Source organism: Micromesistius poutassou (assembly GCF_964030765.1).
Source record: "Micromesistius poutassou genome assembly, chromosome: 23".
Lineage (NCBI taxonomy): Eukaryota > Metazoa > Chordata > Actinopteri > Gadiformes > Gadidae > Micromesistius > Micromesistius poutassou.
Window position 1 is genome coordinate 10204856 of NC_140293.1, and position 14627 is coordinate 10219482.

The 14627-nt window shown below is 43.9% G+C and overlaps 1 protein-coding gene across 1 annotated transcript; it reads left to right on the forward strand.

Annotated features, from left to right (window-relative positions):
- Positions 1–12976: 12976 nt before the first annotated feature.
- On the forward strand, positions 12977–14543 carry LOC311368512 (up-regulator of cell proliferation-like). The gene has a single exon (XM_084487317.1). It carries the CDS (start codon positions 13012–13014, stop codon positions 14404–14406), a length of 1395 nt encoding a protein of 464 aa, XP_084343443.1. The 5' UTR covers positions 12977–13011; the 3' UTR covers positions 14407–14543.
- The last annotated feature ends 84 nt before the right edge of the window (positions 14544–14627 follow it).

A 14627-nucleotide genomic window follows, 5' to 3' on the forward strand; every position in this document is an offset into this window, starting at 1 on the left:
CAGGTTTTGCGCAGGTTAAGTTTGGAAGATAACCCGGTTTTGCTCAGAGTAGGCTATTTAAACCCACGTTTATCGCAGCTTTTACGTGTTCGCCTATTGATATCGGAGCACAAATAATTTGTGCAATTCACAGAGAGATTAATTAGACCACGGCTCGACATATTGTCCTTTCCGGATGACTTTTTGCTGGAGAGATATAGTTTTTCACGTGATTCTTTGATATATTTAAATAGCCTTCTCCAACCCTACATTGCAAATGTTACCAATCGTGGATCTGCCCTCAGTTCACTACAAACAATTTGCATAGCTTTCCGTTTTTTTGCGACGGGTAGCTTTTTGTACAGTGTAGGAGATGCTGAGCACATAGGCAAAGCTGCCGCTCCGTGCGTCTGTCTTGCGCTGAAGCGGTTGTTGCGTAACTTCATGGAGTTTCACTAACTTGCAGGTCAGCATTATCTACTTTAAGTGTTCCCAAATGGCTCCGAAATTATCCTTGTTGACTTTTCATCTGGGTGTTATATTTCAGGATTTCCTAATGTAATTGGGTGCATTGATGGCACACATCCAATGTGAGCAATACATTTCAACAGGGTGCGTTGCATTATGAACATATCATAGACCTCATATAATTGTTGTGCTTGTGCAAGATAGCTCAAAGTTTGTATTTGATCGCAGGGCAATTCGATGGGGATCTCCTAGGAGATCGAGGGTATCAATGCCTCCCGACGCTCATCACCCCGTACCCTAATCCCGCTCCTGGACCACAGACAACATTTAACCTGGCACACAGCAGAACCCGCGTTAAGATTGAAAATACATTCTGGATATTGAAGTCCAGATTCCAATGCCTACGTGGACTAAGAGTTTGTCCGGAACGGGCATGCGATGTAGGCCTAATTGTTGCATGCGCCGTCCTCCACAATATAGCCACTCTGCGCAAAGAGATGCCTCCCCACTTTACCCGTTCCTCGAGGAGGAACACATTCGCAAATGTTTGTAAGGGCTGACAAAGGATGCGAGACCACATTTGCAGAAATCATTTAAATAAAAAAAAATAAAAAAAACACTTTTCTTCCATCATTTTTATTCTTTAGTTGCTGAGGGAGGAAAAAGAATAATTAGTACCTTGATCGGTAAAATATGCGGCCCGTTTCGCCATTTTGATCAGGATTTCCATGATCCATACATCACGTCTTTATAGGTTTGCCGTGAACGCGCACAACCCTGTGTTAACCAACCCCGTGTTGATTGAACTAATTCATAACCGGTGCTGTGGAACCGACAGCTCTGGGTTAGTCGGCACAGGATCGGACAACCTAGAGTTCAGCGTTAACTCTGTGTTTGTTAAACCTCCGTTCTTGGAACACCCCTCAGGTGTGTGTGTGTGTGTTTGTGTGTGTGTGTGTGTGTGTGTGCATCATCTGTCCTACACCAGGCCGTCGAGGTACCCGTCAGGTTGCCAATGTACCCTGAACATTCTCTATTCCACCTGTCCAGGCTACCATTAGCCACCGATGTAAGCTTCTCCATCTCCAACACTGGTTCTATTGTTCTATTGTTTTGCACCACTGATGTAATTCTGGTGGTTTGCGCTGTTTCCATCGCCTTTTCAGCTGTTTCAGTGCAGTTAGGCGCAACATATTGAAGATCTTTCGCTCCTTTAATTTTATCCCATTATGTATGTTAATACCCAACCAATTTTCGCATGTCAGGGATTCCCTAATGTCAAGGAGGTCTTTGATGGCTTTCTCTACCTCTTCCCAGAAATATTTTATTACTGGACACAAAAAATATATGTGTATGATTTGCTGTGATGATGTGTTTATTGTATTTTCAGTGTGAAATTGTGAAAAAGCAAATACTCCCTTACTAGCCCATCTTTGCGATCTCTTCAAGAGAGTAGCGGAGCCAGTGCGTAGTGTGTGTGGGGAGCGAGCGCACTACGCCCTCACTGGAGGTGAAGAGAGTGAGGGCGTAGTGTTTGCTATTCCTCAATTCAGTGTTTTTAATGGCTCCTTTGTTTCTCCTGAGCAATACTGAGCTACTATTGAGCAATAAGTGACACACACACACACACACACACACACATTTAATTGCTTTGATTTGGATCCAAATTTACAAAGAGGAGAAAAAGATCAAAACATTTTGGGAAGAAATATTGATAGGTTAGGTTCAACAAACTTACATACCATTACAAGGCCTACATGAAGACGAGAGACCGGCCAAGATGGACAGCAGTACACATTTCCAACATTAACACAAGACAAAGTTCAATACTAAGTGCAATAGTGATAATACATTAAGATCAAACTAAAACATTTTAAATTTCCAATGTAGTAACATGTTAACACTTTAAATGTCCTACATTTTTCAAATATTCTGGTTCAAATTTTTAATTTGTTTATACAAGAAACTTTCATTGTGTAGTATCTGAAAAAAAAACACCTTTATTTCTCACAGTGCCAATGCTGAATCTCCTCTTTTCAGCCTCTCTCTGAACAAAACATTTTAGAGCCTGTTTCTTTAAGAACTGCCTTTCAAAAAGCCCTGTCTCCTCTGAATCTGCCCTGAATCTAACTGCCAGTTTGAATCTTTGAATCTTAACTGATTGGTTTCACGAGTATCTGCGGGTGTGTTTATAACAGGTGAAGGCAGAGTTGTGCAACAGCAACACTGTGTTACATCAAAACAGTCCTGAGTTAGAAAATCCTCCTGAAACAGTGCGTGCCAAGCGGTGCAGAGCTAACAAAACAACCTGCAGGGCTCACGTCCAGGGCCCCGTTTCCCGATAACGATGGATCCATGCTCGTACGATCCATCGTACGATGGATCTCACGATGCATCGTTAATTTTAGGGGAGCGTTTCCCGAAACTCATCTTAACATGAACGCGCGTGCTCTGCTCTTACGACGTCGTAGGATTGTAGCTGTCTACTGACACGGTGCTGAAATGGGCTCCGTATGAGGGGGAGACGCAGGAATGTTGTTGGATTAAACTATATTTTGTGGTAGCAAAAAAATATCTCCCCATCAAGGCCAACAGCAGAGTAGCCTACGAAAAGAATAGACTAATATGAATGCTACAAATATTAAAACACAATTGATTTGGTCTAGGCCGACATATGCTATATCAGTCCTAATCCCGAACGCACCGTGCGTACATTGTTTCACGGCATTTTCTCCCCTGAAATTATTCCATATTACAAAAATAAAAAAATATCATGTGTCTGTGTGACAACTAGGCCTATAGCATTTATTTAAATGTGCTGATTTCTGAAACATGCTTTGCGCCGCAAAGAGGACAGACTTTCTCTGATTCCTGCATTCCGTTTCATTCATTCATTCAGTGATTGACGCGCCGCGCACTCTCTAGAAACTTTGGTGTCAACATTAAAAATGCAACGTTCCATTCATTCATTATCATTCAAACGCAGAGGCATTGACACGGCTATTGCTGTTGCTGGTCTAGATCGATTCCTGCCCATATTGTTGGGCAGGGTTATGATGATGCGGGCAATGTAAGCGGGAATGGCACGCATCGATTCGCAGCACAGTTTCCCGCAGCAGTCTACGTTCACTGCAGAAACCACGCTCTCAACTTGGCGATTGTGCAGTCCACTAAGGTCAGGGATGTTCGTAACTGTCTAGACACGGTCCAATAAATAGTGAACTTCATCACAGCCTCACCGACGCGCCTACAGTGCTTTATGGCAAACAATCGCAACAAAAAACGCCTGCAGAAATTATCCGACACCCGCTGGTCTCAGCATGATTCATGTACAGTAGCCTATGTCTTCTGTCATTGATCAATATGAGGACATTTTAACCACGATGGTTGAATTAAAATCAGAGGGAGACAGCAAGTGCCGCTCGCAACCTCCCACACGAGCAACGGAATCATTTGATTTTATTATATGCCTTGTGATAGGGTTGCCTTGTGACGTGGCGTTTCATCGGTAGGCCTACATTTATTTTTGGAATTTTAAATTGCTGCAATAAGTTATATTTGTGTTGCTTTCTAACATGTCTCTGTCTTTGCTGTTTAAATCTAACAGTAGTCTACGAGTATTATATATGCGGGAACCACTGTTTTTGGGGTATTGCGAAATAGCGCCAGCTGGACATTCAGTGGTATTGGATGACGTGTTTTAATAAAACACATCCAATACACGGAATGTCCAGCTGGTGACTCCACTGAGGCTATAGTAACGATGCATCTTAGTGCTCTACGAGTACCCCTGTAGGCGTCGTTAGCTACGAGGGTTTTAACGACGTCGTTACGTAACGATGCTTTCGGGAAACGGTCCGAAAATTCTGCGATGATCGTACGACGGTGTTAACGACGTCGTTAGGCTAACGATGCTTTCGGGAAACGGGGCCCAGATGCGTCACGTTTCCTCTGCCCATTCGGGCAGTTTCATCTAGAGCAGTCTTCCATTATCTACCATGCCCCACATACCCAGGGGTGTACACCTCTTGCTGTAACTCATATATATATATATATATATATATATATATATATATTAATGAGACATCCCGTAGCACTCCTCAAGAAGAAAATCATTAATTCAAGCCATTTGCTAGCCGTTTTCTCGATCGCTCTGCCCTGGTCAAATGACATGGAAGGGTTTGTTTAGTGGTGCCATCGGAGAACGCATCTGCTTTTGCCACCCAGAAGAACATATTGTGACGTCATGGTGAATTGTCGTATAAAGAAATGGAATCCAAGCAATCTTTGGTCTTTGATTTAATTAATTATAGTGACTCTGGCATGTATATTGATAACCCAATGGAGTTGACTTTGCATGAATATGGTAATTTAAACATTTAGTTTCTCATGTTGATTGCCATGTTAAATTGACGCAACTTAAAGCAGCTTCACATGTAGTTAACTACTTTTGCGGTGTTTGTGTAACTTAGCTTGCTACATTTGACTGGGTGGTAGCTCCTGTGTAGTGAAGAGGCAGAGTAACTGGTAGCTTAGCTCACTACATTTTCAAAGTAGCTTTCCCAACACTGCTGGTCAGTATGATGGATGCACATTCCCTGGAAAGAGTTCCTACACCGGTTTGAGAGCTGTGCTCGGACTAATCACTGGTCAGAAAAGACTATGACTGTCCAGTTAAAGTTCTGCTTGGTGGGTACAGCATGTTATGATATTTTAGTCCAGGAAAGGCCGCCGAGACAGGATCGCTTTTAACTCACTTTATTTGGTAAAGGTTTTGGTCTATTGTCTATCGTCTATGAAACAAAAGGAGAGGAATGATATATAAAACGTGCGGAGCGTCTCTAAGCTTGGCATCTAGGATACGCCGCCGAGAGATTCTGAATCTAAGATGGCGGAGTCCGAGTTAAATAGGCAGGTAGAGGTGGGCGTGTTCTGTGGCTTTAAAAGCCCGCCCCCTTCATCTATGTATGATCAGCTGCTGCCCCCTTGTGGCTATGCACAAGTGTTACAGCTTATGTTATGTACCGTGGCTATGGGAGAATATTATGGCTGAAATATGTTACAAGCAGGGGTAAGCATCCACAGAAACCCACAGTCTTCTCAGTGGGACTACAGCCGCTTGGTGGAGGAGATGGAGAATGCATATGGCTCTTCTTCAGAACATGCTGGTGCAGTGGCCATTGAACTGAGACCGGCAAACTGGGTGAGGCTCTTCATGTTTTAAGAAACTACATATATGGAAAAGTGTCAGTAGCCTACAGCGACAGGACTGAGACTGAGCAGGACGCTATAGGTGTTGAAGTTTTCACTAACGCTTTAGGAGATGCAGACATTGTACAGAAACTGTTGGAACAGCGGCCCCATACACTAGCTCAAGCTTATGACATTACCTGCCGTCATGAAACCACCAAGCGGACAGTGTCATAAGTCACCAGTCTAATTAAATCAAGGGCACGCAGCTTGACTGAACAGAGAACCCGGGATGCTGTCGTCAGGGAAGGCACAGAGGAGGAGAGAGCAGAGACCGCTGCAGCATTCCCAGCAGCCACCTGGCAGCCTAAGCCTCCTGACGCCAACTACAAAAGGTACCACACACAGCATAAACAAAGAAGCCGTAAAGACATTACATGGGAAGAGATTCGCTGTCATAACTGTTCAGGCCTGGGTCACGCGAAGAGAGACTGCCCCTCACCAAGGAAAATAACCAGAGCCCCAGTTTCAACCACCTACCCTGAAAGCTCAGAGCCTGCCTTGCTTCACCTTAAAACCAAAGGTCAAGAGATGAGCATTCACATGCTTGTGTATGAGCTGGAAGTGTGTGCTGTTTTGGACAGTGGGGCACGGAAGAGTGTGTTTCCTTTGTGTCAGTACAACGCTATCACCCAGATGTCTGACCACCACTTCAACCATCAACTACAAAGACTCTGAGTGGTGTTGGGCCTGGTGACATACCTGTACTCGGGTGGCTCACGTTCCTGTCCAGATCAACAACCGCCAGGTGAGCATGCATTTCCTTGTTGTTGACATAGCTCGTGAGGAGACTCTCCTAGGCCACCCATTCCTGACCCAAGGCCAAGCACACCTTGACTTGGGAAACCACCGCATTGTATTGTTTGAGGAAGTGCCTTATTTCCACGTTCCTTCGTTCCTGACTGCAAACCCAGTTCGGGTTTCAATACCGGTTCCACCGGTTCCCACCGATTGTAGTCGCTAAGACACGGTGGATGGTTATATGAGATAATGACCTTACTCGTTTTTAATAGATGTTAATTTGGTTACGTATTCCAGTTACGTGTTCATTCAACATTATGTATTCCTAGCCTTTATCCTACCCAAATTACTATATAGCACTGCTATATCATATATACTGTATATATATATCTTTTAATATTCACTTTTAAAAAGTGAATATATCTCACTCGAGGTGAAGCGAGAGAGAGAAACGGCCTATGTGTAGTGAGTGGAGAGTAATCAATGGGGAAAAACGGAGAGGAGTATTCAAGTTTAATAGTACAGCATACGTATATGTACAGTTATTTGCAGCTAAGCAAAGAAAGCGGCAGCATCACCAGAGAAGTTCCCGTGTCTTATTGTAAGTGGACTGAGTGAACTGACGGGGTTTAGCTCCGGAGTGAGTACGGGTCTGCAGCCCCTGTCCCTACAGTCTGGAAGCTGAAGCAGAAAAAGCTAACATTGGTGACCATGAAACCAATAAGACAATTAGCCTTAAAGTTCCTGCAGCTCCGCTCCGGGAGTCCGAGCTCAGCTCCGGCAGGAGTCTGCCGGACTCCCTGCCAGGCAGACACTAATGATGGATTTCATGATTTGTTTGCTTGAATCAGTTTGCGTCGGCCAGTTCGTCAAGAATAATCATTTGTTCGCGTTTCCGGTAGCGGTGAATCATGGTTCTCAGCTGAATCGGTCAGACTCAGCTCCTCCCTCGTTCTCATTCTCAAACGAATCACGATCATGCAATGGTGCAGACGGTCATCAATCAACACAACAGTAACTAAGTTCCTTCAGCTGAGGAGCACTTCATGTTCGGAATCGGATGTTGTTGTCGGATGAGTCCAGCTGGCTCTCATGACGTCTCAGTCCTCGAGTCTTCACCACTAATCACAGTCAGTGAACGAACGGCGACTCGCGAGTCAGCGACTAGTGGGTGGAGCTGGGAGTCGAGTCTCAGATAACGAACGAGACAAACTGAAACAGGGAATCAGGATGGTTTGTTCTTGTTAAAGAGTCGTTCATTCGAACTGATTAGTTCGCAAACGACCTATCACTAGCGGACACACGGCAAACTGACAATTTAGACATATTTTCGAACAGAACCTCCCTGCTTCTGAAATGCGCGAATATCTCCGCCCAGTGTTCGTCCCTGGTCCACAAAAGGGCGTATCTTATTTATGCTCTGATGGGAGGGGGATGGGGAAGTGGGTGGTAATATTCAAATGTGCCTTATTCCTACGTTAGTAGGGTTGGGTACCGAGGACGGAGTGGTACCGGGGACAACATGGTCGGTTCTACCCGGACCGAATGACTACATTTCTTTTGGTGCCTCGTTTTGATGCCGCAACAATCCTCTTGCCCTCTTGTGGTTGGAAAAAATGCAGAGCACTTTCCTCTCCTGCTGCCCAGCTGCAGCCATCATGTCCAAGGTAAAACGCTCTAAAGTATGGCTTTACTTGGCTTTACAAAAAATGAGCAGCACATGTAAGTGCAATACAGCTATTTTGTGTAAGGGGGGAAATACCTCCAATTTGATGAAAGACTTAGTGTTTGGAATAACGCAGTTATTTTTTCAGTAACGGGGTAATCAAACTAATTACTGTTTCCGTCGTTACAATCGTTACTGAATGTTAAATGTGGTGTGTTACTATGAATTGATTGAATAAACTGCGTATTTGGGATCTGGCCCCATATGTCGTCATATGGGGCCAGGTTACCTCCCCTTTCTCTGCTTGGCCAGCCCAGAGAATTTGGCCCGCCAATGAAATGAGCTAGGACCGTGTGAGCGCCACATGTGTGTGTGAATACACACACTGTAACGCAAGTGTTCTTTGTATTTTGGATAACCGTTCTGCTGTTGATGTTATGGCGCATAACACGCAACACAATAACATAAGCTTGCATAAAGCTCCCATTTGGTGAAAAGACTAGACTGCGTCAGGTTCTCTGAGGTCTCTGGTATTTCCACAATGAGATTCGTAGTGGGGGTTATCTCGGCCATGGTTGAGAAGGACTTGGGAACCACGACATGGAGGAGAAAAGGATTGTTGCCCAGAGGGGTGTTCCACAAAGCCGGTTTTATCACTTACCCAGCTAAGTTAACCCAGGGTTAGCGGCAACCCTAGGTTTTCCGTTCCAAAATGAACACGGTATGTAAGTTGCTATAGAAACATATGCTCTCAATCAAACCTGGTCGGAGCAGGTTTTGCGCAGGTTAAGTTTGGAAGATAACCCTGTTTTGCTCAGAGTAGGCTATTTAAACCCGCGTTTATCGCAGCTTTTACGTGTTCGCCTGTTGATATCGGAGCGCAAATAATTCGTGCAATTCACAGAGATTAATTAGACCACGGCTCGACATATTGTCCTTTCCGGATGACTTTTTGCTGGAGAGATATAGTTTTTCACGTGATTCTTTGATATATTTAAATAGCCTTCTCCAACCCTACATTGCAAATGTTACCAATTGTGGATCTGCCCTCAGTTCACTACAAACAATTTGCATAGCTTTCCGTTTTTTTGCGACGGGTAGCTTTTTGTACAGTGTAGGAGATGCTGAGCACATAGGCAAAGCTACCGTCTGCCGCTCAGTGCGTCTATCTTGCGCTGAAGCGGTTGTTGCGTAACTTCATCGTTTTTCCAGGCCATAAACCCACGAGACGCATTAAAATTCATAACCGGTGCTGTGGAACCGACAGCTCTGGGTTAGTCGGCACAGGATCAATCAACCTAGAGTTCAGCGTTAACTCTGTGTTTGTTAAACCTCCGTTCTTGGAACACCCCTCTGGATTGTCTGCCGGAGCCCTGCTGCCCATTGCTGTCTCCCGCCGGAGCCCCGCTACCACGGCAGCGGGGCTCCGGCGGGCAGCGGAGCTCCGGCGGGAGACAACCCCGGGCAACAATCCCTTTCGTGGTTCAGTCTGTACTTAATATTGACGTGAAAGTGGAAGAACCAGAGGCATCTGAGAGATTCATAATATCATCCGGAGGCCAAAACAGCTTTTGACCATGATAATATATATTATATTATATAGATATCAAAATATAATATGATATTAGATATAGAGCTCCAGGACTCCCGCCGGAGCACCCGGAGTGTTCAGTGTTCCACTGTAAACACTAGCGCATGGTACCGTGGCCGCAAGCTGCTCAGGGCCACACCCCCACCCTCCACCTTGACCCGCCTCTAAAAACATTTTACTCCGTTCTCTCTCTCTGTAGGTGTGTTCCAGACTATTCAAATTAGTACCCAACAGCTAGCTGGCAGTGGTCACTATTTTCCTAAGCCTCCTCTTCAGTGCTTCTGCTGTGCTGCCGAACCAGCAGATTATGCAAAAGGTTAAAGACCGGGTAAACCAAAAATAATTATGGGTTTTGAGTTTATAATACCACAGGAAAATATATTATTAACCACCCTGCCAAATTTGAAGGACTAAAAAAATCGCGAAGTATATAAAATTATGCTTCAAAGTTGATGAAAAATGAGCAGTAATCCCTGGCTCAGGACGGTGGGGGCGTGTGCGCTGCAGGCCAGGAAACCACGCCCATCACCGGAGAGAGACCGTCTTCGGTCGGAAACTTAAATAAAGTAAACGAACCGTTAACGTTACGTTTCCCACTGTGGCATCCAGGGAAGATGCACCAACGAGGTTGAAGAGGCATAACGGGCAAGCTAGCTGCAAACTGACAATTCAAACCAGACTCGTGAGCGGTAAAACCATAGACGGGTGAAACCACAGAATGCTAGTGCGCGGTTAATGTATTTATACCTAGAGGGCAGCAGGGGGCGGGTCTACATCGAAGACCGCTTTACGTAAAGCGGTCTTCGATGTAGACCCGCCCATTTTAAACCTGCACACAGAACATTCTCTGAGGCCTAGCTCCTCAAGGAAATGATGAATGGGAAAAATATTTTTTACATGTTTTGAGGGACACATTTAAGGCCTAATTAATATGATAAGAAGAAAAATACTGAATTTGGTTTACCCGGTCTTTAAGACACTCTCCACATAAGCAGTGTAGACATCTTAGCCATTTTATAGTCAACAACAAATGAGTTCAGAAAAAAAAAGTTCAGATGTTTATTTGCTGGGAATGAGCAGTGGCTGGTTGATGTGGAAGGACAGCACCACAGTAGTGAGAAGGTCTGGAATGGAACAGAGGGTTAGAACCCAACAATCTTGGATATTAGGAGACTGAGGCATGGCCGCCAGGCATGCTACTAACATAGCTAGACTGTTTGGCAATGAATGGTTGTGAAGCTGGTTGGTTATGTGGAAATTATATACATTTCAGTAGTACAAACTCCGCTCCATACAGCCGAAGCTCCCTCTCCAGTCTGTTTACGGTCAGATACCCACACACTGGACCCACACAGACCTGTTGTGGTCTACGGCAGTGGTTCTCAAACTTTTTATACCGCGTACCACCTCAGAAAATATTTGTCTCCCCAAGTACCATCATTAGGAACAATGTTATAAAATATAACAAACTACAGTAGCGTAGGCCTGCGGCCCTATTCTGCTACACACAGTTCACGCCGGAGGCACATTTTGTCTTAAAAAATATATTATTTATTGTCAACTGTGGTCAGCTGTACAAAGTGGTAGCACTAGAACAGACACAGAGACACACACGCACACAACAAGTGAGAACATTAAGAATAACAACTGTGTACCAACAACCTGTTTGAAAATGTAAGGCTAAATACAAATAATATTGAAAGTTGGCCAGCCCGCTGATAACTGAACTTCCATAAGCCTCATGAGACGGGCGCGCCTGCCTCTGCAAACACAGTGACGTCTGGATACATTGAGGTCAGCTTCAGTCTCAGGTGTGGTTCAGCATCAATCCCGCTTCTGTATTTTGTTTTTATGATGGAAAGTGAAGACAAGACTTTCTCGCACTGATGTGATGTGGTCAGCTGATATTGAAACAAAAATATTACAGGAAAGGCCAAACTTATTTTAAACCCCATTTTTAATGATCTCTTGGTTAATGTATTTCCATTCGTCCTAGTATTTTGATATTATGTTTTTGTTGTTGTAGGCCTATGTGTCTACAGTGTTTCCCACAGACCAGGTAGCAATGTGTGGTGCCTCTGCAGGGTTGGCAACTTTTGGTTTTTGGCCGGAGTGAGACTCTGTAGAATCTTATAATGCTTACATTATAACCAGGGGTGCACATAACTTTTTAAGTGAGTTACTCATTTGAGTATCAGGAGATGGTGTTCGGTACGCACTCCACACGTAGTGTCGTTTTGATATTGATAAGGCGATTCCACCGTGGGTGGAATCACTGTCACTGCCACGGAGCGATGTCTCACAGTAACGGATGTTGCGATCAGCTGATTTTGCGCAGTTCTCCCGTGTGCGCGCGGTGCACAGCGTTTGCCTTTTTTTGCGCAGGTGGGGAAACGCAGAAGTAAGATACACGTGTAGTTTTGTTTTGATAACCTGACGGTGAGTTACGCAAAAGCGCCGTACCAGTTATGTGCACCCCTGATTATAACCGCGGGTGGAATTGGTGACTGGGGGGGTTGGGTTGCGGGCAGACGGGATTGTTGATGGGGGGGGGGAGGGTTAGTACGGGATTACGGGCTGGTGGAGTTGTTGACGGGGGGTGGGGTGACAGCCGCAGCAATTTAGCGCTCATCCGAAGCAACGAGAGATCTAACGGTAACTAATCTTAAGATCTAACGGGTATTTTTCTTTTTTTGGTGTGACATTTGTTGCGTGTGCATGAGATAATTATACTTAAAAATCGCGTTAAAATAAAAATAAATGTAAAAAGCGGAATCAATTTGTGGCGCTCGTTGTTGAATCTGGCGCTGCGCCACACATTAGTCTATGTATGGGAAACACTGAATGTATGTATGTAGTAATGAATGAATTTTTGGAAACTCTTTTGCGTACCACTTAATAGCGCATCACATACCACCAGTAGTATACGTACCATAGTTTGAGAACCGCTGTTCTAGTGGATAATGTTCACGGGAGCGAAAAGACAGACCGCCATCGTCTCTTTGGTCTGGGAACTCACTCACTGTTTATTCTGCGCATGCTCACAATAGAATCCTAGTGCACGCAGGCACACACGTTCTAATGTGACATCATTGCGCAGGCAATTTGACATGGCTTTGCTACTCATATGATCAAATATGCTTATCAGATATATTCTCTATTCATTTCATTTCCAATAAACAAAAATAAACCCCATGCAATTACCTAAAATGACAAAGGATATTAATGACATGCTTTCACAAATTCCATCAAAATAACACGTGCAAATGTAAAAAGATGTTCACTTACTTTTAGAAATGTGAAATGAACTGAAATAATGGTTAGAACTATTATATCCACAGAAACTGAATTGGAGGGTTTTCTAGAAAAGCTTGGCTTAACAGAGAACTACAAGGAGAAGCTCTCACTAAGCAGTGTCCTACAGATTGACAAGAAGGCCGTCACAGAGGAGGCGGCTAAATGTCTTTCAGATCTCCCATGGTGCTTTCTCAAGAGGTTAATGATGGTCAATGCGACTGCTAGAAATGTGAAATGTTCTGCAGGCAGTGAGTCAGTGGAGGATGATCCTCATGGCAATGCTGATTTAGATCTTGACACCATGTTGTACCATGAAGAGTCAGGTGAAGCACTGAACCCATTAGACATAATCACTGCTCTCTTTCTGTGCTCAAATGGCCTCCTTCAGCAAGAAATGGCAGTCAAAATGTCCATGTGTCAGTTTGGGTTGCCTCTACTGCTTCCTGATTGTGACACACAGAAGCACACGCTCATGCTTTGGGCTTTGAGAGGCATTGTTAAAAAGTACAGACCTCATGCACTCTCGGACAACAAAAGCTTTATTGAAAAATCAATTGTTGTCCCTGAACTTCCGATGGTGTCCTTTGTGAGACTGGGTGAAGGTTCTTTATCGAAGTCAGAGATTCTGAATACACTCCTGAGCAATCCCCAACAGTACCACAACACTTTTGTTAAACATAACATGGAATGTGGTAATGTTCCACGGGAAATTGCAGATGGACTGGTGGAAACTAGTTGGTATCTTCCCTGTGGTAACAAAAACATTGATATTTTCAATGAACCAGTAGCTGTAGCTAATCTCAGAGGAGATATTGCTCTCCGTGAATTGCAATATTCCTTTTTATGCAAAACGTCTGCTGCAGTTTTTGTGTTTCTTGACAATTTTGACAGCCAATACAAACTACTCCAAAAACAACACGAAACAGAGATTTTCTTGATAGTCAATGCGGAGAGCAAGAATTTCAACCACAAAAGGTGCAAAAAAGTACTGGAAGAATTAAAATTGACAAAGACCAACATCATTCTTAAGCAAAATAAAGTCAACAACGCAGACTTTGCCAAAACTCTACAAGATATTGTAACAAATGTTGTTAAAAAAAAGAGAAAAAAGAGCATAGAGAAAATGGCTGACATTGATATTGAGCTTGGAATAATGGTTGATGAGCAAGCCTCAGATTGTCAGTGTGCTGAGAAAAAAGCAGAAGCTATCACCTCAAAAATAAAAAACACTGCTCAGTACAAAGAGAAAGAACTTCCTCGGCAGGGCTCAATATGGAAAGAACTGACCCATTTAGAGAAGGAGGAATGTAGGCTTACAAAAGCTGGGGATGAAGACAGAAGATTACAAATGTGGCCTAAACCAACAGAAAATACAACTCCGGAAACAGCAGAGGGATTTGGACATCTCAAATGATATGATCAGCTTCATAGATGCAATCTCATGTCCAGCTGTTGAACAGGCTTATTTTTTTAAATGGATGCAAATTAAACTTGACAACTTGTCTCGAGAACATTTATCAAACCTCAGGGAGCAGTATAAACTCAAAAGTAAGAATTTCAGCAGGGAAGAAGTTAAAATCATTGATCAACAACTTTCTAACAGCTCTTTAGGCATTGAGATCTACTTTTGAGAAA